The sequence below is a fragment of the Triticum dicoccoides genome, chromosome 6A (assembly GCF_002162155.2).
Source record: "Triticum dicoccoides isolate Atlit2015 ecotype Zavitan chromosome 6A, WEW_v2.0, whole genome shotgun sequence".
NCBI lineage: Eukaryota > Viridiplantae > Streptophyta > Magnoliopsida > Poales > Poaceae > Triticum > Triticum dicoccoides.
Window position 1 is genome coordinate 9,638,576 of NC_041390.1, and position 24,998 is coordinate 9,663,573.

General features: G+C 46.2%; 6 protein-coding genes and 1 pseudogene across 6 annotated transcripts; all 7 read left to right on the forward strand.

Annotated features, from left to right (window-relative positions):
* Positions 1-4,205: 4,205 nt before the first annotated feature.
* On the forward strand, positions 4,206-4,965 carry LOC119314674 (putative ripening-related protein 5). The gene has a single exon (XM_037589375.1). The coding sequence runs from the start codon at positions 4,279-4,281 to the stop codon at positions 4,846-4,848; it is 570 nt and encodes a 189-aa protein (XP_037445272.1). The 5' UTR covers positions 4,206-4,278; the 3' UTR covers positions 4,849-4,965.
* A 2,244-nt stretch (positions 4,966-7,209) lies between these two features.
* LOC119315450 (putative ripening-related protein 5) lies at positions 7,210-7,852 on the forward strand. Its single transcript, XM_037590079.1, has one exon. It carries the CDS (start codon positions 7,283-7,285, stop codon positions 7,850-7,852), a length of 570 nt encoding a protein of 189 aa, XP_037445976.1. The 5' UTR covers positions 7,210-7,282.
* A 2,360-nt stretch (positions 7,853-10,212) lies between these two features.
* Positions 10,213-10,970, forward strand: LOC119314669 (putative ripening-related protein 5). Its single transcript, XM_037589373.1, has one exon. It carries the CDS (start codon positions 10,284-10,286, stop codon positions 10,851-10,853), a length of 570 nt encoding a protein of 189 aa, XP_037445270.1. The 5' UTR covers positions 10,213-10,283; the 3' UTR covers positions 10,854-10,970.
* Positions 10,971-13,283: 2,313 nt separating this feature from the next.
* Positions 13,284-13,970, forward strand: LOC119315451 (putative ripening-related protein 5). Its single transcript, XM_037590080.1, has one exon. It carries the CDS (start codon positions 13,284-13,286, stop codon positions 13,851-13,853), a length of 570 nt encoding a protein of 189 aa, XP_037445977.1. The 3' UTR covers positions 13,854-13,970.
* A 2,315-nt stretch (positions 13,971-16,285) lies between these two features.
* Positions 16,286-16,972, forward strand: LOC119315452 (putative ripening-related protein 5). The gene has a single exon (XM_037590081.1). It carries the CDS (start codon positions 16,286-16,288, stop codon positions 16,853-16,855), a length of 570 nt encoding a protein of 189 aa, XP_037445978.1. The 3' UTR covers positions 16,856-16,972.
* Positions 16,973-19,216: 2,244 nt separating this feature from the next.
* LOC119315453 (putative ripening-related protein 5) lies at positions 19,217-19,859 on the forward strand. The gene has a single exon (XM_037590082.1). The coding sequence runs from the start codon at positions 19,290-19,292 to the stop codon at positions 19,857-19,859; it is 570 nt and encodes a 189-aa protein (XP_037445979.1). The 5' UTR covers positions 19,217-19,289.
* Positions 19,860-22,295: 2,436 nt separating this feature from the next.
* On the forward strand, positions 22,296-22,873 carry LOC119315454 (annotated as a pseudogene).
* The last annotated feature ends 2,125 nt before the right edge of the window (positions 22,874-24,998 follow it).

The following is a 24,998-nucleotide window of genomic DNA, read 5'->3' on the forward strand; positions in this document are numbered from 1 at the left end:
CGTGTCTCCGGCACCGGCACGGGCATTGGAGCTTAATGCACCCGGGTGTACGCCGGCCGGCACCTTGCCAGCAAGCGCCCCCTCCGTCAGTTGCATGCCCGCCGTTGGCGGTGCCTCGACATTAGCCGAGCTCGATGGCATCACGGTAACCAAGCCTCTCGGCCGATGACTTCATCTCCTTGCCTTTGACTGGGCATCCCTGACGCCCTGTACATGTTTTCGCAGGGCACCGCCGACGTTCCTTGCACTCTTCTGCATTTCATGGGCGCCGAGTTGGTCGATGTCGCCAAGGGCAGAATCGTTCAACCGGGCAACCCCATGTTCCACGGTAATCCGATGCCACCCATAATGTATAGGGTTGAAGTGGTTCGGGTGATGCCAGGCTGCGACGAGCTGTTACCTCCGATTCGACCCGCTGGGGCCGACGAAGAAGATGAGATGACCCTCAATACCTGCGTAAACTGGCCCCTGCTTTGGCCGAAGAGCCAGATTCATTTGGGGGCGGGGGACACCACCCCACAGACAAGACCGCCAGTCGTGCCGGCGCCAAGCCATGGCAAGAACGCCGCAACGCTACCGGACCTGCCGGACATCCCTATGGCACAGGATCCGGACAGCCCTATGGCACAGGATCCGGACGGCGACGACAATGACGATGGTACATTTACCAAAGTTGATAAGTACTTTGCCGAACATGGGTACGCTGACGAGTTCTGCAGGCCTCTTTCTCAAGAACCCAACCAAGATGACCGCGATCTAGCTGGTACGGTGGAGAAATCCAATTGCAACAGGCGTCGTCTGGCGTTCAGTTCTCAGGACACGCCTCCAGCTCCCGCCTTCACCGAGCCTCAGATAGCTGAGGTGCGAAATATTATCAGCCCCAACACGCTCAAGAAGGCGGTCTGTGAACAGAACTCGGTCCCATTACAGGAGATCAAGAAGAAGGGACGGAAACGAAAGACTAACAAGGGCGCCGGTGCGAGCCAGCCGGCACCGAGTTCGATCCGTGCTCAGGACGGGCCACCTTCACCTAAGGATATCTTGAGGAGGGTGCATGTGGCGGGTAGGGCGATGCTACCACCAAATATGCTGAATGCTGCAACCGGTGCTATGCGGAGTCTGCACGACAGTGTTCTTTCTTTGGAGAAGCGGTGTCTCAGAGAGAAGGATGTGGCATACCCGGTTTTCATGGCCAAGGTGCCAGAGGGCAAGGGCTTTGTGGATGGAGACATCGGGGGTACGATCGTCCTGCGGTTTGATGACATCTTTGCTATGTTTAACCTTCATCCGCTGCACTACACCTTCGTTCGGCTGTTTTCGCTGAGTATGGAGATGCGGATCATTAGAGACAAGACCCCGGACATCGTGATAGTCGACCCCTTCTACATGTGTGCCAAGCACTTGAGCAGCGCTGGGGACAGCCAAGTTGCGAGTTCACACCTCGAAGGCGTCATTCTGGCAAACCCAGATAAGGATAACTTCCTTGTGGCTTACTTTCCCGAGTAAGCCATCCCTTAACCGCCCCGTAACATATGATTTCTTAGATTTTGATCGTTCTTTTTTTTTCTAACATTCCCTGTTCTGTGTAGTGACACACATTGCACACTCATCCTCTTAAGCCCGAAATATTCCATGGCCACGTATTTCGACCCGAACCATAACTCCAACATAGACTACACAAATGTCAAGAAAGTTCTTGATGATGTTCTCCCCGGCTACACCAAATCTGGAGGTACCTTCACCAGGGCAGTTCGTAAGTACGGCAAGCACATGTTCTCACACAATACGAAGTTCTGCTGCGTCAAGCAGCAGCCTGGCGGTCAGAAGGATGCCTACTATGCCCTCCATCACATGCGGGCGATCGTAAGGGACCATCATCAACTTCTGCTATCAGATAATCTCAAAGATTGGGCCACGAGCTTGTCGGCAGTCCAGGACGCGGACCTCAGACAAGAATTCTTTCGCATCCAGTCGGAGTTTGCGGACATCATCCATCAAGATGTCCTTCATTCCTCGGGGCAGTTCTTCCTTAGATATCAACCGTCCAACAGTGAGATAGATGAAATGCTACAAATGCAGGGTGACAACGACCGCGATTTCATGACCATCACGACAGACGGCGGCTTCATCCACGTTCCTGTCTGATGAGTCGAGTCGAAAGTAGTGATGTGTAGTTCTGAAACATTGATTGGCTCATGTTGTAATAATACTTTAATGAATTCGTATGTCTCTTTGGTTTGGATAGTCGTTCAACTTAGATGTAATCGATGCTATTTATCAGTAGGACCATCAATCGTGCTATTAATGTTTTGCTTTTCTCTTCCGATCCTTTTGTTGCATACTTACATATTGCTTATGTATTGTCTGTTGTTTGGCTTGTGCATAGAGATGCCGTCGTATGTCGTGTACAAGGGTAAGGTTCCTGGAGTCTACGACGACTGAGAGGAGTGTCGAAGACAGGTTCACCGTTTCAGCGGTAATAGTTACAAAGGGTACACCACTAGGGCGGAGGCCGAATCTAGATACGCCCGCTATCTAGCGGGAGAGAGGAGGGAGCGTTGGAGGAACCGGATGAAGACCAGATTGATCGCGATGATGCTCATCGTGATGACCACAGCTCTCTTCTATGTGATGGTAGTTTAGATGATCGATATCGACTTGTAATGTGAAGACAAACTCGATACTCGCGGTCTTGAGACTTGTAATGTTTTATCTTTGTTCGGTCTCTTGAATTCGGAGACTAATATGATGAATTGTATTCGGAGACTAATCTTCTATTGTATTCGATGAATCTGATGTTGCTGTGTGCTGCTGTCTATATTCTGTCTAATAATATATTTTATATTCTGTCTAATAATATATTTTGTAACCTGCGTAAAAATCAGAAAAGGAAAAAAAACCAAATATTCATACTAATGACGCATCACCACCAGGTGCGCCATTAGTATGCCAAAGGATACTAATGGCGCATCAACAGAGAATGTGCCATTAGTATGACAAAGCCATGCTTACGTATGGCCCCCCGGGAGGCACACTAATGGCGCTTGCTGTTACACACTAATGGCGCACTAGTTGGTGCACCATTAGTATACCAGATACTAATGGCGCACCTGTGGTGCGCCATTAGTAAGATATACTAGTGGCGTGCTACTAATGACGCACTGGTAATGTGTCATTAGTAGGCAAAACCAGTGCGCCATTAGTAGGCCTTTTCCTAGTAGTGTGGGGCCTGAATAATAAGTGGACCTGTCAATATCGAATGATGAGGCCCGGTTTACATGTCCGTCGAATTCGACAGGAATGCATGAAGCTGATAAATTTTCAACCTCAACTGGCCCCAATTGAAAAAAAGAGACATATGTGCAACTTAATACTCCAGATCTAATAAATATGTGGCATTTTACATAGGTACAGGTTTTGGACCAGCTAGTATGGTTGGAAGAGGAAGTCCCACGTAACTATAGGTGCAAATATCCCGCAAAAAATACAATAGGTGCAAATAGAAATGGCAAAAATATGTGTTGCACCAGCAACGAACTGCAGCTCTCGTGGTAGCATTTGTTTATTCAAAGTTGTACATTTTATTTGCTTCTCGTGGTACCATTTTCAAGAACACATGAATAAGACATGCACGTAAATGGCTTTTTATTATGTTTTAGTAAGGACAAGGGAAGAATCCTTGCACAAACACACGGCAAGACCTGCAAGAACTAGACGATATTGGCATAAAAGAAACAGTGTCTGGCATCGAGCTGTGCTATACTATTTTAGTGGAATAAAAACACATGATAGCTTAACATAATACTTATCTATCTAACGAAGTTTTCTATATTTCAGTGACCCTCAGTGTTTGTCATGGTTGAAGGCACCGGCAAGAAGTGTGGTAGAAATAGAATAGTATAAAGAATGTTGCTATCAATTCATTCAGTTCTTTGAACCTGTTCTGCAATATTTTTATCATCGGTGTAATCCTGTCTCCGTCTGTCTTTCCCAAGGGCATGCTCAATGAGACACAATATATGTACGTCCGACCTAGTATTATAACAATCCATTTGAGACGTTACGGACCAGTGCCCTGTCTGAACTCATCAATGATTTGCCGTGGAGAACATGCAACAAGTTGGTGCTCATGACTGAACTAGCAGAAGCACTATATAAAGTCGACCCTGCAGCTGTCTAACCACACAGCACAATCAATCGAGGGAAACAAACCAGTACTGTAGCAGCAAAAAGAAGAAGTAGACGAGCGTTAGAGTTCCGCGCTGTTCAGTAGGTAAGATGGCCACTGCAAGAGCTCTAGCCACCATGGCAGTTTTCCTCCTGGTGGCCCTCTCCACCTCCCACATCGCGTCCTCGCTCCGCCCAGGTCTCGGTGTGTGCCGTGCAAGTGGCTACCTTCCAGGAAAGTCAGGCAACTGTGAGAAGAGCAACGACCCCGACTGCTGCGAGGATGGCAAGAGATACCCGCAGTACCACTGCTCGCCGCCGGTCACCGCGACCACCAAGGCCGTCTTGACGCTCAACAGCTTCGAGAAGGGCAAGGACGGCGGCGGTCCGTCCGAGTGTGACAATTCCTACCACAGCGATAAGGAGATGGTCGTTGCGCTCTCCACCGGCTGGTTCAAGAACATGGCCCGTTGCGGGCACCGCATCAAGATCAGCGCCAATGGCAAGTCTGTGTATGCCAAGGTGGTGGACGAGTGTGACTCCGTCTATGGCTGCGACGAAGACCACAACTACGAGCCCCCGTGTGCTAACAACATCGTTGACGCCTCTCCTGCGGTGTGGAATGCCTTGGGGCTCGACCAGAACGTCGGCATGGAGGGCATCACCTGGTCCGATGAGTGAGCGTTTGAAACAAAGGTGAGCGCAGGTTGTTGGTACCACTAGTCGGTCAAGTGTCATGTGTATAATGTTCGCTGTCAGAGAGAAGTCCAGTATATACAGATCCTATACGGGGTGAGTTGATCAGATTATGTATATGATGGCATGATTTTTTAAAATAAACAGTGCAACCTATGGTTTAGCACCAGTGAGATGTTCGCGTGTGCTCTTCAAGGCTATAATAGTGAGTAGTGTGGTGTATAAAGAATTGGAAACACATGAGATACCTGAGAAAGTTGTATACTCATTTTCAAGGGTCGCTGAACAAGTATGATAAACTGTTAAAAAGCACATCATTCCACTGAGCAGCTACCAAAGACGGTGAACTCCATAGAAAATATTATGTCTAATGCTACGCAGCATTATATATCTTGCACGGTTGCATCTAATTACAGCATGTATGCAGCGCAGGAAGAGTGAGATTGCTCCATGACGCAGACTTAACTCCCATAACAATTCACTCAAGTCGAGAGTATCAAGCAAGCAATCAACAAACGGAGCTGCTTAATCAAGGAATCAAGGATCTGAAAAAAGCATGAGGAACTAATAATACATGCTTTTTGATGCTTAATGTTTCAGTAAGGCAACTAAATGTGCAATCAAGATGATTCCATGATTTCATAATGTTACAAGCGCTCAACTCAGGCATGATACTGGAGTGGTGGAACAGTATGATGGTGGCCCTTGTCCCGAAAATTGATAACATCGGACGCTAAGTCAGTTTCCGCCAATATCTTTGTAATTTAGTTTACATAGTTATCTTAGAAATGTTGCTTAATCATTCGAAGAGTATGCTGCCCGGGATACTTTCGCCAACGTAGAGCACTTTCATTTCAGGGTGCATGACTACGGAAATTATTTTGGTGCCATACGAGTATTGCCATACTTCAAAGAACAAAAATAAAAGGGAAGTTTGGTTGGCAAATTGTTGTGACAGACTACCGAATATAACTACATAAACTAAACCACATAGGTGTCGTAATTTCTCAAAGTTCTTCTATGTCTACTTCCTAGAGTGTTGTGAGAGACTAGTGGATATAGGTGCATAAACTAAACTGGATAGATTTCCAAATTGCTGAAAGTTTAGGGCGTTTAAGATGTTCGGGGCGAACATGCTTTTTCTTCTTCCGTCTTTTGTTTTCCCCCGGTTTTCTTTTCGGTTGGTTACGTTGGGGTGTCCTGCTGTGCTCTAAGGACACAACACCATCGATCTTTATATTGCCCGTGCTGAGTGCCACCAGCCGCCATCTCCTAGGAAAGCAGGACGCCGATGAGGCACCACCGAGCATGCAGCCGGTGCTGCTGTGCCGCCACAATCAGATGGACTGGGCCCGCGTCACTCGCGTCGCTTGTGGCAGCAAGGTCTTAACGCGCCGACGCATGCACATCCATTGTTGTTTATCCATGGTTGGGAAGACGAGGTGAAGATTGGATCTCCCGAGGTGGAGGCCAGCGTTGCCGCCACGACCAACGTACAGAGGAGAGGCTCAAGGTTGCGGCTAGAATCGCCGACCAGGAAAATCCGGATCGAGCGGTTCACCTGGGGCCTGAATAATAAGTGGACCTGTCAATATCAAATGATGGGCCCCGGTTTACATGTCCGTCGAATTCGACAGGAATGCATGAAGCTGATAAATTTTCAACCTCAACTGGCCCCAAGCGGAAAAAAGAGACATATGTGTAACTTAATACTCCAGATCTAATAAATATGTGGCATTTTACATAGGTACAGGTTTTGGACAAGCTAGTATGGTTGAAGAGGAAGTCCCACGTAACTATAGGTGCAAATATCCCGCAAAAAAAAAAAACACACGGCAAGACCTGCAAGAACTAGACGATATTGGCAAAAAAGAAACAGTGTCTGGCATCGAGCTGTGCTATACTATTTTAGTGGAATGAAAACACATGATAGCTTAACATAATACTTATCTATCTAACGAAGTTTTCTATATTTCAGTGACCCTCAGTGTCTGTCATGGTTGAAGGCACCGGCAAGAAGTGTGGTAGAAATAGAATAGTATAAAGAATGTTGCTATCAATTCATTCAGTTCTTTGAACCTGTTCTGCAATATTTTTATCATCGGTGTAATCATGTCTCCGTCTGTCTTTCCCAAGGGCATGCTCAATGAGACACAATATATATACGTCCGACCTAGTATTATAACAATCCATTTGAGACGTTACGGACCAGTGCCCTGTCTGAACTCATCAATGATTTGCCGTGGAGAACATGCAACAAGTTGGTGCTCATGACTGAACTAGCAGAAGCACTATATAAAGTCGACCCTGCAGCTGTCTAACCACACAGCACAATCAATCGAGGGAAACAAACCAGTACTGTAGCAGCAAAAAGAAGAAGTAGACGAGCGTTAGAGTTCCGCGCTGTTCAGTAGGTAAGATGGCCACTGCAAGAGCTCTAGCCACCATGGCAGTTTTCCTCCTGGTGGCCCTCTCCACCTCCCACATCGCGTCCTCGCTCCGCCCAGGTCTCGGTGTGTGCCGTGCAAGTGGCTACCTTCCAGGAAAGTCAGGCAACTGTGAGAAGAGCAACGACCCCGACTGCTGCGAGGATGGCAAGAGATACCCGCAGTACCACTGCTCGCCGCCGGTCACCGCGACCACCAAGGCCGTCTTGACGCTCAACAGCTTCGAGAAGGGCAAGGACGGCGGCGGTCCGTCCGAGTGTGACAATTCCTACCACAGCGATAAGGAGATGGTCGTTGCGTTCTCCACCGGCTGGTTCAAGAACATGGCCCGTTGCGGGCACCGCATCAAGATCAGCGCCAATGGCAAGTCTGTGTATGCCAAGGTGGTGGACGAGTGTGACTCCGTCTATGGCTGCGACGAAGACCACAACTACGAGCCCCCGTGTGCTAACAACATCGTTGATGCCTCTCCTGCGGTGTGGAATGCCTTGGGGCTCGACCAGAACGTCGGCATGGAGGGCATCACCTGGTCCGATGAGTGAGCGTTTGAAACAAAGGTGAGCGCAGGTTGTTGGTACCACTAGTCGGTCAAGTGTCATGTGTATAATGTTCGCTGTCAGAGAGAAGTCCAGTATATACAGATCCTATACGGGGTGAGTTGATCAGATTATGTATATGATGGCATGATTTTTTAAAATAAACAGTGCAACCTATGGTTTAGCACCAGTGAGATGTTCGCGTGTGCTCTTCAAGGCTATAATAGTGAGTAGTGTGGTGTATAAAGAATTGGAAACACATGAGATACCTGAGAAAGTTGTATACTCATTTTCAAGGGTCGCTGAACAAGTATGATAAACTGTTAAAAAGCACATCATTCCACTGAGCAGCTACCAAAGACGGTGAACTCCATAGAAAATATTATGTCTAATGCTACGCAGCATTATATATCTTGCACGGTTGCATCTAATTACAGCATGTATGCAGCGCAGGAAGAGTGAGATTGCTCCATGACGCAGACTTAACTCCCATAACAATTCACTCAAGTCGAGAGTATCAAGCAAGCAATCAACAAACGGAGCTGCTTAATCAAGGAATCAAGGATCTGAAAAAAGCATGAGGAACTAATAATACATGCTTTTTGATGCTTAATGTTTCAGTAAGGCAACTAAATGTGCAATCAAGATGATTCCATGATTTCATAATGTTACAAGCGCTCAACTCAGGCATGATACTGGAGTGGTGGAACAGTATGATGGTGGCCCTTGTCCCGAAAATTGATAACATCGGACGCTAAGTCAGTTTCCGCCAATATCTTTGTAATTTAGTTTACATAGTTATCTTAGAAATGTTGCTTAATCATTCGAAGAGTATGCTGCCCGGGATACTTTCGCCAACGTAGAGCACTTTCATTTCAGGGTGCATGACTACGGAAATTATTTTGGTGCCATACGAGTATTGCCATACTTCAAAGAACAAAAATAAAAGGGAAGTTTGGTTGGCAAATTGTTGTGACAGACTACCGAATATAACTACATAAACTAAACCACATAGGTGTCGTAATTTCTCAAAGTTCTTCTATGTCTACTTCCTAGAGTGTTGTGAGAGACTAGTGAATATAGGTGCATAAACTAAACTGGATAGATTTCCAAATTGCTGAAAGTTTTGGGGGTTTAAGATGTTCGGGGCGAACATGCTTTTTCTTCTTCCGTCTTTTGTTTTCCCCCGGTTTTCTTTTCGGTTGGTTACGTTGGGGTGTCCTGCTGTGCTCTAAGGACACAACACCATCGATCTTTATATTGCCCGTGCTGAGTGCCACCAGCCGCCATCTCCTAGGAAAGCAGGACGCCGATGAGGCACCACCGAGCGTGCAGCCGGTGCTGCTGTGCCGCCACAATCAGATGGACTGGGCCCGCGTCACTCGCGTCGCTTGTGGCAGCAAGGTCTTAACGCGCCGACGCATGCACATCCATTGTTGTTTATCCGTGGTTGGGAAGACGAGGTGAAGATTGGATCTCCCGAGGTGGAGGCCAGCGTTGCCGCCACGACCAACGTACAGAGGAGAGGCTCAAGGTTGCGGCTAGAATCGCCGACCAGGAAAATCCGGATCGAGCGGTTCACCTGGGGCCTGAATAATAAGTGGACCTGTCAATATCAAATGATGGGCCCCGGTTTACATGTCCGTCGAATTCGACAGGAATGCATGAAGCTGATAAATTTTCAACCTCAACTGGCCCCAAGCGGAAAAAAGAGACATATGTGTAACTTAATACTCCAGATCTAATAAATATGTGGCATTTTACATAGGTACAGGTTTTGGACAAGCTAGTATGGTTGGAAGAGGAAGTCCCACGTAACTATAGGTGCAAATATCCCACAAAAAAAAACACACGGCAAGACCTGCAAGAACTAGACGATATTGGCAAAAAGAAACAGTGTCTGGCATCGAGCTGTGCTATACTATTTTAGTGGAATGAAAACACATGATAGCTTAACATAATACTTATCTATCTAACGAAGTTTTCTATATTTCAGTGACCCTCAGTGTCTGTCATGGTTGAAGGCACCGGCAAGAAGTGTGGTAGAAATAGAATAGTATAAAGAATGTTGCTATCAATTCATTCAGTTCTTTGAACCTGTTCTGCAATATTTTTATCATCGGTGTAATCATGTCTCCGTCTGTCTTTCTCAAGGGCATGCTCAATGAGACACAATATATATACGTCCGACCTAGTATTATAACAATCCATTTGAGACGTTACGGACCAGTGCCCTGTCTGAACTCATCAATGATTTGCCGTGGAGAACATGCAACAAGTTGGTGCTCATGACTGAACTAGCAGAAGCACTATATAAAGTCGACCCTGCAGCTGTCTAACCACATAGCACAATCAATCGAGGGAAACAAACCAGTACTGTAGCAGCAAAAAGAAGAAGTAGACGAGCGTTAGAGTTCCGCGCTGTTCAGTAGGTAAGATGGCCACTGCAAGAGCTCTAGCCACCATGGCAGTTTTCCTCCTGGTGGCCCTCTCCACCTCCCACATCGCGTCCTCGCTCCGCCCAGGTCTCGGTGTGTGCCGTGCAAGTGGCTACCTTCCAGGAAAGTCAGGCAACTGTGAGAAGAGCAACGACCCCGACTGCTGCGAGGATGGCAAGAGATACCCGCAGTACCACTGCTCGCCGCCGGTCACCGCGACCACCAAGGCCGTCTTGACGCTCAACAGCTTCGAGAAGGGCAAGGACGGCGGCGGTCCGTCCGAGTGTGACAATTCCTACCACAGCGATAAGGAGATGGTCGTTGCGCTCTCCACCGGCTGGTTCAAGAACATGGCCCGTTGCGGGCACCGCATCAAGATCAGCGCCAATGGCAAGTCTGTGTATGCCAAGGTGGTGGACGAGTGTGACTCCGTCTATGGCTGCGACGAAGACCACAACTACGAGCCCCCGTGTGCTAACAACATCGTTGACGCCTCTCCTGCGGTGTGGAATGCCTTGGGGCTCGACCAGAACGTCGGCATGGAGGGCATCACCTGGTCCGATGAGTGAGCGTTTGAAACAAAGGTGAGCGCAGGTTGTTGGTACCACTAGTCGGTCAAGTGTCATGTGTATAATGTTCGCTGTCAGAGAGAAGTCCAGTATATACAGATCCTATACGGGGTGAGTTGATCAGATTATGTATATGATGGCATGATTTTTTAAAATAAACAGTGCAACCTATGGTTTAGCACCAGTGAGATGTTCGCGTGTGCTCTTCAAGGCTATAATAGTGAGTAGTGTGGTGTATAAAGAATTGGAAACACATGAGATACCTGAGAAAGTTGTATACTCATTTTCAAGGGTCGCTGAACAAGTATGATAAACTGTTAAAAAGCACATCATTCCACTGAGCAGCTACCAAAGACGGTGAACTCCATAGAAAATATTATGTCTAATGCTACGCAGCATTATATATCTTGCACGGTTGCATCTAATTACAGCATGTATGCAGCGCAGGAAGAGTGAGATTGCTCCATGACGCAGACTTAACTCCCATAACAATTCACTCAAGTTGAGAGTATCAAGCAAGCAATCAACAAACGGAGCTGCTTAATCAAGGAATCAAGGATCTGAAAAAAGCATGAGGAACTAATAATACATGCTTTTTGATGCTTAATGTTTCAGTAAGGCAACTAAATGTGCAATCAAGATGATTCCATGATTTCATAATGTTACAAGCGCTCAACTCAGGCATGATACTGGAGTGGTGGAACAGTATGATGGTGGCCCTTGTCCCGAAAATTGATAACATCGGACGCTAAGTCAGTTTCCGCCAATATCTTTGTAATTTAGTTTACATAGTTATCTTAGAAATGTTGCTTAATCATTCGAAGAGTATGCTGCCCGGGATACTTTCGCCAACGTAGAGCACTTTCATTTCAGGGTGCATGACTACGGAAATTATTTTGGTGCCATACGAGTATTGCCATACTTCAAAGAACAAAAATAAAAGGGAAGTTTGGTTGGCAAATTGTTGTGACAGACTACCGAATATAACTACATAAACTAAACCACATAGGTGTCGTAATTTCTCAAAGTTCTTCTATGTCTACTTCCTAGAGTGTTGTGAGAGACTAGTGAATATAGGTGCATAAACTAAACTGGATAGATTTCCAAATTGCTGAAAGTTTTGGGGGTTTAAGATGTTCGGGGCGAACATGCTTTTTCTTCTTCCGTCTTTTGTTTTCCCCCGGTTTTCTTTTCGGTTGGTTACGTTGGGGTGTCCTGCTGTGCTCTAAGGACACAACACCATCGATCTTTATATTGCCCGTGCTGAGTGCCACCAGCCGCCATCTCCTAGGAAAGCAGGACGCCGATGAGGCACCACCGAGCGTGCAGCCGGTGCTGCTGTGCCGCCACAATCAGATGGACTGGGCCCGCGTCACTCGCGTCGCTTGTGGCAGCAAGGTCTTAACGCGCCGACGCATGCACATCCATTGTTGTTTATCCGTGGTTGGGAAGACGAGGTGAAGATTGGATCTCCCGAGGTGGAGGCCAGCGTTGCCGCCACGACCAACGTACAGAGGAGAGGCTCAAGGTTGCGGCTAGAATCGCCGACCAGGAAAATCCGGATCGAGCGGTTCACCTGGGGCCTGAATAATAAGTGGACCTGTCAATATCAAATGATGGGCCCCGGTTTACATGTCCGTCGAATTCGACAGGAATGCATGAAGCTGATAAAATTTCAACCTCAACTGGCCCCAAGCGGAAAAAAGAGATATATGTGTAACTTAATACTCCAGATCTAATAAATATGTGGCATTTTACATAGGTACAGGTTTTGGACAAGCTAGTATGGTTGAAGAGGAAGTCCCACGTAACTATAGGTGCAAATATCCCGCAAAAAAAACACACGGCAAGACCTGCAAGAACTAGACGATATTGGCAAAAAAGAAACAGTGTCTAGCATCGAGCTGTGCTATACTATTTTAGTGGAATGAAAACACATGATAGCTTAACATAATACTTATCTATCTAACGAAGTTTTCTATATTTCAGTGACCCTCAGTGTCTGTCATGGTTGAAGGCACCGGCAAGAAGTGTGGTAGAAATAGAATAGTATAAAGAATGTTGCTATCAATTCATTCAGTTCTTTGAACCTGTTCTGCAATATTTTTATCATCGGTGTAATCATGTCTCCGTCTGTCTTTCCCAAGGGCATGCTCAATGAGACACAATATATATACGTCCGACCTAGTATTATAACAATCCATTTGAGACGTTACGGACCAGTGCCCTGTCTGAACTCATCAATGATTTGCCGTGGAGAACATGCAACAAGTTGGTGCTCATGACTGAACTAGCAGAAGCACTATATAAAGTCGACCCTGCAGCTGTCTAACCACACAGCACAATCAATCGAGGGAAACAAACCAGTACTGTAGCAGCAAAAAGAAGAAGTAGACGAGCGTTAGAGTTCCGCGTTGTTCAGTAGGTAAGATGGCCACTGCAAGAGCTCTAGCCACCATGGCAGTTTTCCTCCTGGTGGCCCTCTCCACCTCCCACATCGCGTCCTCGCTCCGCCCAGGTCTCGGTGTGTGCCGTGCAAGTGGCTACCTTCTAGGAAAGTCAGGCAACTGTGAGAAGAGCAACGACCCCGACTGCTGCGAGGATGGCAAGAGATACCCGCAGTACCACTGCTCGCCGCCGGTCACCGCGACCACCAAGGCCGTCTTGACGCTCAACAGCTTCGAGAAGGGCAAGGACGGCGGCGGTCCGTCCGAGTGTGACAATTCCTACCACAGCGATAAGGAGATGGTCGTTGCGCTCTCCACCGGCTGGTTCAAGAACATGGCCCGTTGCGGGCACCGCATCAAGATCAGCGCCAATGGCAAGTCTGTGTATGCCAAGGTGGTGGACGAGTGTGACTCCGTCTATGGCTGCGACGAAGACCACAACTACGAGCCCCCGTGTGCTAACAACATCGTTGACGCCTCTCCTGCGGTGTGGAATGCCTTGGGGCTCGACCAGAACGTTGGCATGGAGGGCATCACCTGGTCCGATGAGTGAGCGTTTGAAACAAAGGTGAGCGCAGGTTGTTGGTACCACTAGTCGGTCAAGTGTCATGTGTATAATGTTCGCTGTCAGAGAGAAGTCCAGTATATACAGATCCTATACGGGGTGAGTTGATCAGATTATGTATATGATGGCATGATTTTTTAAAATAAACAGTGCAACCTATGGTTTAGCACCAGTGAGATGTTCACGTGTGCTCTTCAAGGCTATAATAGTGAGTAGTGTGGTGTATAAAGAATTGGAAACACATGAGATACCTGAGAAAGTTGTATACTCATTTTCAAGGGTCGCTGAACAAGTATGATAAACTGTTAAAAAGCACATCATTCCACTGAGCAGCTACCAAAGACGGTGAACTCCATAGAAAATATTATGTCTAATGCTACGCAGCATTATATATCTTGCACGGTTGCATCTAATTACAGCATGTATGCAGCGCATGAAGAGTGAGATTGCTCCATGACGCAGACTTAACTCCCATAACAATTCACTCAAGTCGAGAGTATCAAGCAAGCAATCAACAAACGGAGCTGCTTAATCAAGGAATCAAGGATCTGAAAAAAGCATGAGGAACTAATAATACATGCTTTTTGATGCTTAATGTTTCAGTAAGGCAACTAAATGTGCAATCAAGATGATTCCATGATTTCATAATGTTACAAGCGCTCAACTCAGGCATGATACTGGAGTGGTGGAACAGTATGATGGTGGCCCTTGTCCCGAAAATTGATAACATCGGACGCTAAGTCAGTTTCCGCCAATATCTTTGTAATTTAGTTTGCATAGTTATCTTAGAAATGTTGCTTAATCATTCGAAGAGTATGCTGCCCGGGATACTTTCGCCAACGTAGAGCACTTTCATTTCAGGGTGCATGACTACGGAAATTATTTTGGTGCCATACGAGTATTGCCATACTTCAAAGAACAAAAATAAAAGGGAAGTTTGGTTGGCAAATTGTTGTGACAGACTACCGAATATAACTACATAAACTAAACCACATAGGTGTCGTAATTTCTCAAAGTTCTTCAATGTCTACTTCCTAGAGTGTTGTGAGAGACTAGTGAATATAGGTGCATAAACTAAACTGGATAGATTTCCAAATTGCTGAAAGTTTTGGGGGTTTAAGATGTTCGGGGCGAACATGCTTTTTCTTCTTCCGTCTTTTGTTTTTCCCTGGTTTTCTTTTCGGTTGGTTACGTTGGGGTGTCCTGCTGTGCTCCAAGGACACAACACCATCGATCTTTATATTGCCCGTGCTGAGTGCCACCAGCCGCCATCTCCTAGGAAAGCAGGACGCCGATGAGGCACCACCGAGCGTGCAGCCGGTGCTGCTGTGCCGCCACAATCAGATGGACTGGGCCCGCGTCACTCGCGTCGCTTGTGGCAGCAAGGTCTTAACGCGCCGACGCATGCACATCCATTGTTGTTTATCCGTGGTTGGGAAGACGAGGTGAAGATTGGATCTCCCGAGGTGGAGGCCAGCGTTGCCGCCACGACCAACGTACAGAGGAGAGGCTCAAGGTTGCGGCTAGAATCGCCGACCAGGAAAATCCGGATCGAGCGGTTCACCTGGGGCCTGAATAATAAGTGGACCTGTCAATATCAAATGATGGGCCCCGGTTTACATGTCCGTCGAATTCGACAGGAATGCATGAAGCTGATAAATTTTCAACCTCAACTGGCCCCAAGCGGAAAAAAGAGACATATGTGTAACTTAATACTCCAGATCTAATAAATATGTGGCATTTTACATAGGTACAAGTTTTGGACAAGCTAGTATGGTTGGAAGAGGAAGTCCCACGTAACTATAGGTGCAAATATCCCGCAAAAAAACACACACGGCAAGACCTGCAAGAACTAGACGATATTGGCAAAAAAGAAACAGTGTCTGGCATCGAGCTGTGCTATACTATTTTAGTGGAATGAAAACACATGATAGCTTAACATAATACTTATCTATCTAACGAAGTTTTCTATATTTCAGTGACCCTCAGTGTCTGTCATGGTTGAAGGCACCGGCAAGAAGTGTGGTAGAAATAGAATAGTATAAAGAATGTTGCTATCAATTCATTCAGTTCTTTGAACCTGTTCTGCAATATTTTTATCATCGGTGTAATCATGTCTCCGTCTGTCTTTCCCAAGGGCATGCTCAATGAGACACAATATATATACGTCCGACCTAGTATTATAACAATCCATTTGAGACGTTACGGACCAGTGCCCTGTCTGAACTCATCAATGATTTGCCGTGGAGAACATGCAACAAGTTGGTGCTCATGACTGAACTAGCAGAAGCACTATATAAAGTCGACCCTGCAGCTGTCTAACCACACAGCACAATCAATCGAGGGAAACAAACCAGTACTGTAGCAGCAAAAAGAAGAAGTAGACGAGCGTTAGAGTTCCGCGCTGTTCAGTAGGTAAGATGGCCACTGCAAGAGCTCTAGCCACCATGGCAGTTTTCCTCCTGGTGGCCCTCTCCACCTCCCACATCGCGTCCTCGCTCCGCCCACGTCTCGGTGTGTGCCGTGCAAGTGGCTACCTTCCAGGAAAGTCAGGCAACTGTGAGAAGAGCAACGACCCCGACTGCTGCGAGGATGGCAAGAGATACCCGCAGTACCACTGCTCGCCGCCGGTCACCGCGACCACCAAGGCCATCTTGACGCTCAACAGCTTCGAGAAGGGCAAGGACGGCGGCGGTCCGTCCGAGTGTGACAATTCCTACCACAGCGATAAGGAGATGGTCGTTGCGCTCTCCACCGGCTGGTTCAAGAACATGGCCCGTTGCGGGCACCGCATCAAGATCAGCGCCAATGGCAAGTCTGTGTATGCCAAGGTGGTGGACGAGTGTGACTCCGTCTATGGCTGCGACGAAGACCACAACTACGAGCCCCCGTGTGCTAACAACATCGTTGACGCCTCTCCTGCGGTGTGGAATGCCTTGGGGCTCGACCAGAACGTTGGCATGGAGGGCATCACCTGGTCCGATGAGTGAGCGTTTGAAACAAAGGTGAGCGCAGGTTGTTGGTACCACTAGTCGGTCAAGTGTCATGTGTATAATGTTCGCTGTCAGAGAGAAGTCCAGTATATACAGATCCTATACGGGGTGAGTTGATCAGATTATGTATATGATGGCATGATTTTTTAAAATAAACAGTGCAACCTATGGTTTAGCACCAGTGAGATGTTCGCGTGTGCTCTTCAAGGCTATAATAGTGAGTAGTGTGGTGTATAAAGAATTGGAAACACATGAGATACCTGAGAAAGTTGTATACTCATTTTCAAGGGTCGCTGAACAAGTATGATAAACTGTTAAAAAGCACATCATTCCACTGAGCAGCTACCAAAGACGGTGAACTCCATAGAAAATATTATGTCTAATGCTACGCAGCATTATATATCTTGCACGGTTGCATCTAATTACAGCATGTATGCAGCGCAGGAAGAGTGAGATTGCTCCATGACGCAGACTTAACTCCCATAACAATTCACTCAAGTTGAGAGTATCAAGCAAGCAATCAACAAACGGAGCTGCTTAATCAAGGAATCAAGGATCTGAAAAAAGCATGAGGAACTAATAATACATGCTTTTTGATGCTTAATGTTTCAGTAAGGCAACTAAATGTGCAATCAAGATGATTCCATGATTTCATAATGTTACAAGCGCTCAACTCAGGCATGATACTGGAGTGGTGGAACAGTATGATGGTGGCCCTTGTCCCGAAAATTGATAACATCGGACGCTAAGTCAGTTTCCGCCAATATCTTTGTAATTTAGTTTACATAGTTATCTTAGAAATGTTGCTTAATCATTCGAAGAGTATGCTGCCCGGGATACTTTCGCCAACGTAGAGCACTTTCATTTCAGGGTGCATGACTACGGAAATTATTTTGGTGCCATACGAGTATTGCCATACTTCAAAGAACAAAAATAAAAGGGAAGTTTGGTTGGCAAATTGTTGTGACAGACTACCGAATATAACTACATAAACTAAACCACATAGGTGTCGTAATTTCTCAAAGTTCTTCTATGTCTACTTCCTAGAGTGTTGTGAGAGACTAGTGGATATAGGTGCATAAACTAAACTGGATAGATTTCCAAATTGCTGAAAGTTTAGGGCGTTTAAGATGTTCGGGGCGAACATGCTTTTTCTTCTTCCGTCTTTTGTTTTCCCCCGGTTTTCTTTTCGGTTGGTTACGTTGGGGTGTCCTGCTGTGCTCCAAGGACACAACACCATCGATCTTTATATTGCCCCCGTGCTGAGTGCCACCAGCCGCCATCTCCTAGGAAAGCAGGACGCCGATGAGGCACCACCGAGCATGCAGCCGGTGCTGCTGTGCCGCCACAATCAGATGGACTGGGCCCGCGTCACTCGCGTCGCTTGTGGCAGCAAGGTCTTAACGCGCCGACGCATGCACATCCATTGTTGTTTATCCGTGGTTGGGAAGACGAGGTGAAGATTGGATCTCCCGAGGTGGAGGCCAGCGTTGCCGCCACGACCAACGTACAGAGGAGAGGCTCAAGGTTGCGGCTAGAATCGCCGACCAGGAAAATCCGGATCGAGCGGTTCACCTGGGGCCTGAATAATAAGTGGACCTGTCAATATCAAATGATGGGCCCCGGTTTACATGTCCGTCGAATTCGACAGGAATGCATGAAGCTGATAAATTTTCAACCTCAACTGGCCCCAAGCGGAAAAAAGAGACATATGTGTAACTTAATACTCCAGATCTAATAAATATGTGGCATTTTACATAGGTACAGGTTTTGGACAAGCTAGTATGGTTGGAAGAGGAAGTCCCACGTAACTATAGGTGCAAATATCCCGCAAAAAAACACACACGGCAAGACCTGCAAGAACTAGACGATATTGGCAAAAAAGAAACAGTGTCTGGCATCGAGCTGTGCTATACTATTTTAGTGGAATGAAAACACATGATAGCTTAACATAATACTTATCTATCTAACGAAGTTTTCTATATTTCAGTGACCCTCAGTGTCTGTCATGGTTGAAGGCACCGGCAAGAAGTGTGGTAGAAATAGAATAGTATAAAGAATGTTGCTATCAATTCATTCAGTTCTTTGAACCTGTTCTGCAATATTTTTATCATCGGTGTAATCATGTCTCCGTCTGTCTTTCCCAAGGGCATGCTCAATGAGACACAATATATATACGTCCGACCTAGTATTATAACAATCCATTTGAGACGTTACGGACCAGTGCCCTGTCTGAACTCATCAATGATTTGCCGTGGAGAACATGCAACAAGTTGGTGCTCATGACTGAACTAGCAGAAGCACTATATAAAGTCGACCCTGCAGCTGTCTAACCACACAGCACAATCAATCGAGGGAAACAAACCAGTACTGTAGCAGCAAAAAGAAGAAGTAGACGAGCGTTAGAGTTCCGCGCTGTTCAGTAGGTAAGATGGCCACTGCAAGAGCTCTAGCCACCATGGCAGTTTTCCTCCTGGTGGCCCTCTCCACCTCCCACATCGCGTCCTCGCTCCGCCCAGGTCTCGGTGTGTGCCGTGCAAGTGGCTACCTTCCAGGAAAGTCAGGCAACTGTGAGAAGAGCAACGACCCCGACTGCTGCGAGGATGGCAAGAGATACCCGCAGTACCACTGCTCGCCGCCGGTCACCGCGACCACCAAGGCCGTCTTGACGCTCAACAGCTTCGAGAAGGGCAAGGACGGCGGCGGTCCGTCCGAGTGTGACAATTCCTACCACAGCGATAAGGAGATGGTCGTTGCGCTCTCCACCGGCTGGTTCAAGAACATGGCCCGTTGCGGGCACCGCATCAAGATCAGCGCCAATGGCAAGTCTGTGTATGCCAAGGTGGTGGACGAGTGTGACTCCGTCTATGGCTGCGACGAAGACCACAACTACGAGCCCCCGTGTGCTAACAACATCGTTGACGCCTCTCCTGCGGTGTGGAATGCCTTGGGGCTCGACCAGAACGTTGGCATGGAGGGCATCACCTGGTCCGATGAGTAAGCGTTTGAAACAAAGGTGAGCGCAGGTTGTTGGTACCACTAGTCGGTCAAGTGTCATGTGTATAATGTTCGCTGTCAGAGAGAAGTCCAGTATATACAGATCCTATACGGGGTGAGTTGATCAGATTATGTATATGATGGCATGATTTTTTAAAATAAACAGTGCAACCTATGGTTTAGCACCAGTGAGATGTTCGCGTGTGCTCTTCAAGGCTATAATAGTGAGTAGTGTGGTGTATAAAGAATTGGAAACACATGAGATACCTGAGAAAGTTGTATACTCATTTTCAAGGGTCGCTGAACAAGTATGATAAACTGTTAAAAAGCACATCATTCCACTGAGCAGCTACCAAAGACGGTGAACTCCATAGAAAATATTATGTCTAATGCTACGCAGCATTATATATCTTGCACGGTTGCATCTAATTACAGCATGTATGCAGCGCAGGAAGAGTGAGATTGCTCCATGACGCAGACTTAACTCCCATAACAATTCACTCAAGTTGAGAGTATCAAGCAAGCAATCAACAAACGGAGCTGCTTAATCAAGGAATCAAGGATCTGAAAAAAGCATGAGGAACTAATAATACATGCTTTTTGATGCTTAATGTTTCAGTAAGGCAACTAAATGTGCAATCAAGATGATTCCATGATTTCATAATGTTACAAGCGCTCAACTCAGGCATGATACTGGAGTGGTGGAACAGTATGATGGTGGCCCTTGTCCCGAAAATTGATAACATCGGACGCTAAGTCAGTTTCCGCCAATATCTTTGTAATTTAGTTTACATAGTTATCTTAGAAATGTTGCTTAATCATTCGAAGAGTATGCTGCCCGGGATACTTTCGCCAACGTAGAGCACTTTCATTTCAGGGTGCATGACTACGGAAATTATTTTGGTGCCATACGAGTATTGCCATACTTCAAAGAACAAAAATAAAAGGGAAGTTTGGTTGGCAAATTGTTGTGACAGACTACCGAATATAACTACATAAACTAAACCACATAGGTGTCGTAATTTCTCAAAGTTCTTCTATGTCTACTTCCTAGAGTGTTGTGAGAGACTAGTGGATATAGGTGCATAAACTAAACTGGATAGATTTCCAAATTGCTGAAAGTTTAGGGCGTTTAAGATGTTCGGGGCGAACATGCTTTTTCTTCTTCCGTCTTTTGTTTTCCCCCGGTTTTCTTTTCGGTTGGTTACGTTGGGGTGTCCTGCTGTGCTCCAAGGACACAACACCATCGATCTTTATATTGCCCCCGTGCTGAGTGCCACCAGCCGCCATCTCCTAGGAAAGCAGGACGCCGATGAGGCACCACCGAGCATGCAGCCGGTGCTGCTGTGCCGCCACAATCAGATGGACTGGGCCCGCGTCACTCGCGTCGCTTGTGGCAGCAAGGTCTTAACGCGCCGACGCATGCACATCCATTGTTGTTTATCCGTGGTTGGGAAGACGAGGTGAAGATTGGATCTCCCGAGGTGGAGGCCAGCGTTGCCGCCACGACCAACGTACAGAGGAGAGGCTCAAGGTTGCGGCTAGAATCGCCGACCAGGAAAATCCGGATCGAGCGGTTCACCTGGGGCCTGAATAATAAGTGGACCTGTCAATATCAAATGATGGGCCCCGGTTTACATGTCCGTCGAATTCGACAGGAATGCATGAAGCTGATAAATTTTCAACCTCAACTGGCCCCAAGCGGAAAAAAGAGACATATGTGTAACTTAATACTCCAGATCTAATAAATATGTGGCATTTTACATAGGTACAGGTTTTGGACAAGCTAGTATGGTTGGAAGAGGAAGTCCCACGTAACTATAGGTGCAAATATCCCGCAAAAAAAAACACACGGCAAGACCTGCAAGAACTAGACGATATTGGCAAAAAAGAAACAGTGTCTGGCATCGAGCTGTGCTATACTATTTTAGTGGAATGAAAACACATGATAGCTTAACATAATACTTATCTATCTAACGAAGTTTTCTATATTTCAGTGACCCTCAGTGTCTATCATGGTTGAAGGCACCGGCAAGAAGTGTGGTAGAAATAGAATAGTATAAAGAATGTTGCTATCAATTCATTCAGTTCTTTGAACCTGTTCTGCAATATTTTTATCATCGGTGTAATCATGTCTCCGTCTGTCTTTCCCAAGGGCATATGCTCAATGAGACACAATATATATACGTCCGACCTAGTATTATAACAATCCATTTGAGACGTTACGGACCAGTGCCCTGTCTGAACTCATCAATGATTTGCCGTGGAGAACATGCAACAAGTTGGTGCTCATGACTGAACTAGCAGAAGCACTATATAAAGTCGACCCTGCAGCTGTCTAACCACACATCACAATCAATCGAGGGAAACAAACCAGTACTGTAGCAGCAAAAAGAAGAAGTAGACGAGCGTTAGAGTTCCGCGCTGTTCAGTAGGTAAGATGGCCACTGCAAGAGCTCTAGCCACCATGGTAGTTTTCCTCCTGGTGGCCCTCTCCACCTCCCACATCGCGTCCTCACTCCGCCCAGGTCTCGGTGTGTGCCGTGCAAGTGGCTACCTTCCAGGAAAGTCAGGCAACTGTGAGAAGAGCAACGACCCCGACTGCTGCGAGGATGGCAAGAGATACCCGCAGTACCACTGCTCGCCGCCGGTCACCGCGACCACCAAGGCCGTCTTGACGCTCAACAGCTTCGAGAAGGGCAAGGATGGCGGCGGTCCGTCCGAGTGTGACAACGCCTACCATAGCGCCATAGCGACAAGGAGATGGTAGTCGCGCTCTCCACCGGCTGGTTCAAGAACATGGCCCATTGCGGGCATCGCATCAAGATCACCGCCAATGGCAAGTCTGTGTATGCCAAGGTGGTGGATGAGTGCGACTCCGTCTATGGCTGCGACGAAGACCACAACTACGAGCCCCCGTGTGCCAACAACATCGTCGACGCCTCTCCTGCGGTGTGGAATGCCTTGGGGCTTGACCAGAACGTTGGCATGGAGGGCATCACCTGGTCGGATGAGTGAGTTTCGAAATAAAGGTGAGCGCAGGTTGTTGATACCACTTGTCGGTCCAATGTCTTGTATATAATTTTCGTTCTTATAGGGAAGTCCAGTGTACACATATCATATACTTGGGAGGTTTATTAGATTCTGTATATGATTTCATGAATTTATAAAATAAAAAGTGCCACCTATGGTTTAGCACGGATGACAAGTTCATGTTTGCTCTTCGATCATGCATATAATAAATAGTGAGCAGCATGGTGCATAGAGAATGTGAAACATACGAGAGAGGCACCTGAGAAAGCTACACACTCATTTTCAAGGGTAGCTAAACAAGTATAACAAAACGGTAACAAACTACATCATTCACATTTGCACCGAGTGTCCAGGGGGCAGCTAAAAATACAGTGAACTTCGTAGAAACTATTTTGTTGAATTACACAGACCGTTCTCTTGCACGGTTGCATCTAAAGTGCAGCATGTTTGTAGCAAGTGGCAGCATATGAAGAGTGACAGTGCTGCAAGCTGCAAGTATAACTCCCATAACAATTTACTCAAGTCAAGCATTAAGCAAGCAATCAACAAAATGGAGCATCTTAATCAAGGGCCATGCAAAAGCAGGAGGAATAATCCGTGCGTGTTGACGCTTATTGTTTCAGTAAATCAACTAACTATGTAATACAGATGATTGCATGATTCCATAATGTGTTACAAGCACTCAACTCGTGCATGGTTCTGGATGGATGTAACTGTAAATGGTGGTTTCTATTCCAAAATTTGATAACCCCAAATCCGTAATCAGTTCCAGCCATTTTTCTTCACGCAATGTAGTTTATAAAGTTATGAGGAAATGTTGCTATCTGTTTGAAGAGTATGCTGCGCGAGATAATTCTTGCCATAAGCAAGCACTTTCTTTCCATGGTGCATGATTACTAATAATGATTTGGTGGCATACAAGCGTTATCATACTACAAAGAAGAAAAAGGAAAGGAAGGTTTTGTGTTTTTTATGTCAAGCTTGGTATGCACAATTCATATGACCAGGTGGAGTGGAATTTCTTGAGAAGTATTACTTTTAAGCTGGGTTTTGACTCCAAGTGGGTGGACCTCATTTTCGAATGCGTCTCACCCATTAAATATCAGCTCCAGTTGAATTAATGGTCCAGTACCTGATCTGTTCTCTCCCACTTGGGGCCTCCATCAGGGTGGCCCGTTATCACCATAAGTATTCCCATTCCATGGTAACGTGCTTTTGAGATTATTTAATCATGAGGAGGATTTACGGAATAATCTAGGAGTTTAATTGAAAGTTTGTAGAGGCACCCGTTGTTTGAAATATAATATTTGCAGAGGAATCCTTTATATTGATGGGAACATACAATACTAATGCAAAAGATGGAGGGATGAGCCACCAATGGAAGGGGCCCACCTGGCCAGTTGAAATGAGGGGTCGTCCCGTTGTTCCGATACAGATGAAGGCGACGTTGGCAGGATCCATTCCATCTATTGGCATAGACGTCGTTGACGCCCATATGATCAAGCGATTTTCCTTGTCTTCCATCAGCGACTCGCACTGCTTAGATCTTTCTCATTGTTCATATCAACTTTGGGTCCTATCAAGAAGAAGCACAAACACCAGGAAAGCGTAAGACAAGGCATTTACTACTACAATCAAGACACCAAAGTGATCATGATATGAGATCCATGGCATGCCATAGTGTTATTTGAAATTGATCTAATGCAACATAACAAAAGCTATTTGAAATATTTCAAATGCATAGTTATAGCATTTCCAACAACTCGAATAAGTATTAAAAGGCCAATTTAAGTTATTTACCCGAATCAGGTTTAAAGTACTGGTTTTCACACATGAATGCAAATGAAATGCCCATATATGCGATATTTTTAAACATTTCGTATACTATTTGCATAAATCTGAATTCATATCAATTTCTTATGATTTTTCAAGTTTAAATGCTTTTTTGGAATTTTTAAAAGTATTTCTGAACTCAAAACATCCCAAAAAACTGTTGGCACACACAAGGACCTAGCGACGATGTATGCCAAGTGGATCCATGTGCCGATGTTTACCCAGTCAACTAAGACTATCAAACTAGAAGCGGGGCACACATGGCAGTGTCTTCGCT

Excerpts from the sequence above, each read along its gene's own strand:
- LOC119315452 (XM_037590081.1), top strand. The coding sequence starts at position 16,286 with ATGGCCACTGCAAGAGCTCTAGCCACCATGGCAGTTTTCCTCCTGGTG.
- LOC119315453 (XM_037590082.1), top strand. The coding sequence starts at position 19,290 with ATGGCCACTGCAAGAGCTCTAGCCACCATGGCAGTTTTCCTCCTGGTG.
- LOC119314669 (XM_037589373.1), top strand. The coding sequence starts at position 10,284 with ATGGCCACTGCAAGAGCTCTAGCCACCATGGCAGTTTTCCTCCTGGTG.
- LOC119314674 (XM_037589375.1), top strand. The coding sequence starts at position 4,279 with ATGGCCACTGCAAGAGCTCTAGCCACCATGGCAGTTTTCCTCCTGGTG.
- LOC119315450 (XM_037590079.1), top strand. The coding sequence starts at position 7,283 with ATGGCCACTGCAAGAGCTCTAGCCACCATGGCAGTTTTCCTCCTGGTG.
- LOC119315451 (XM_037590080.1), top strand. The coding sequence starts at position 13,284 with ATGGCCACTGCAAGAGCTCTAGCCACCATGGCAGTTTTCCTCCTGGTG.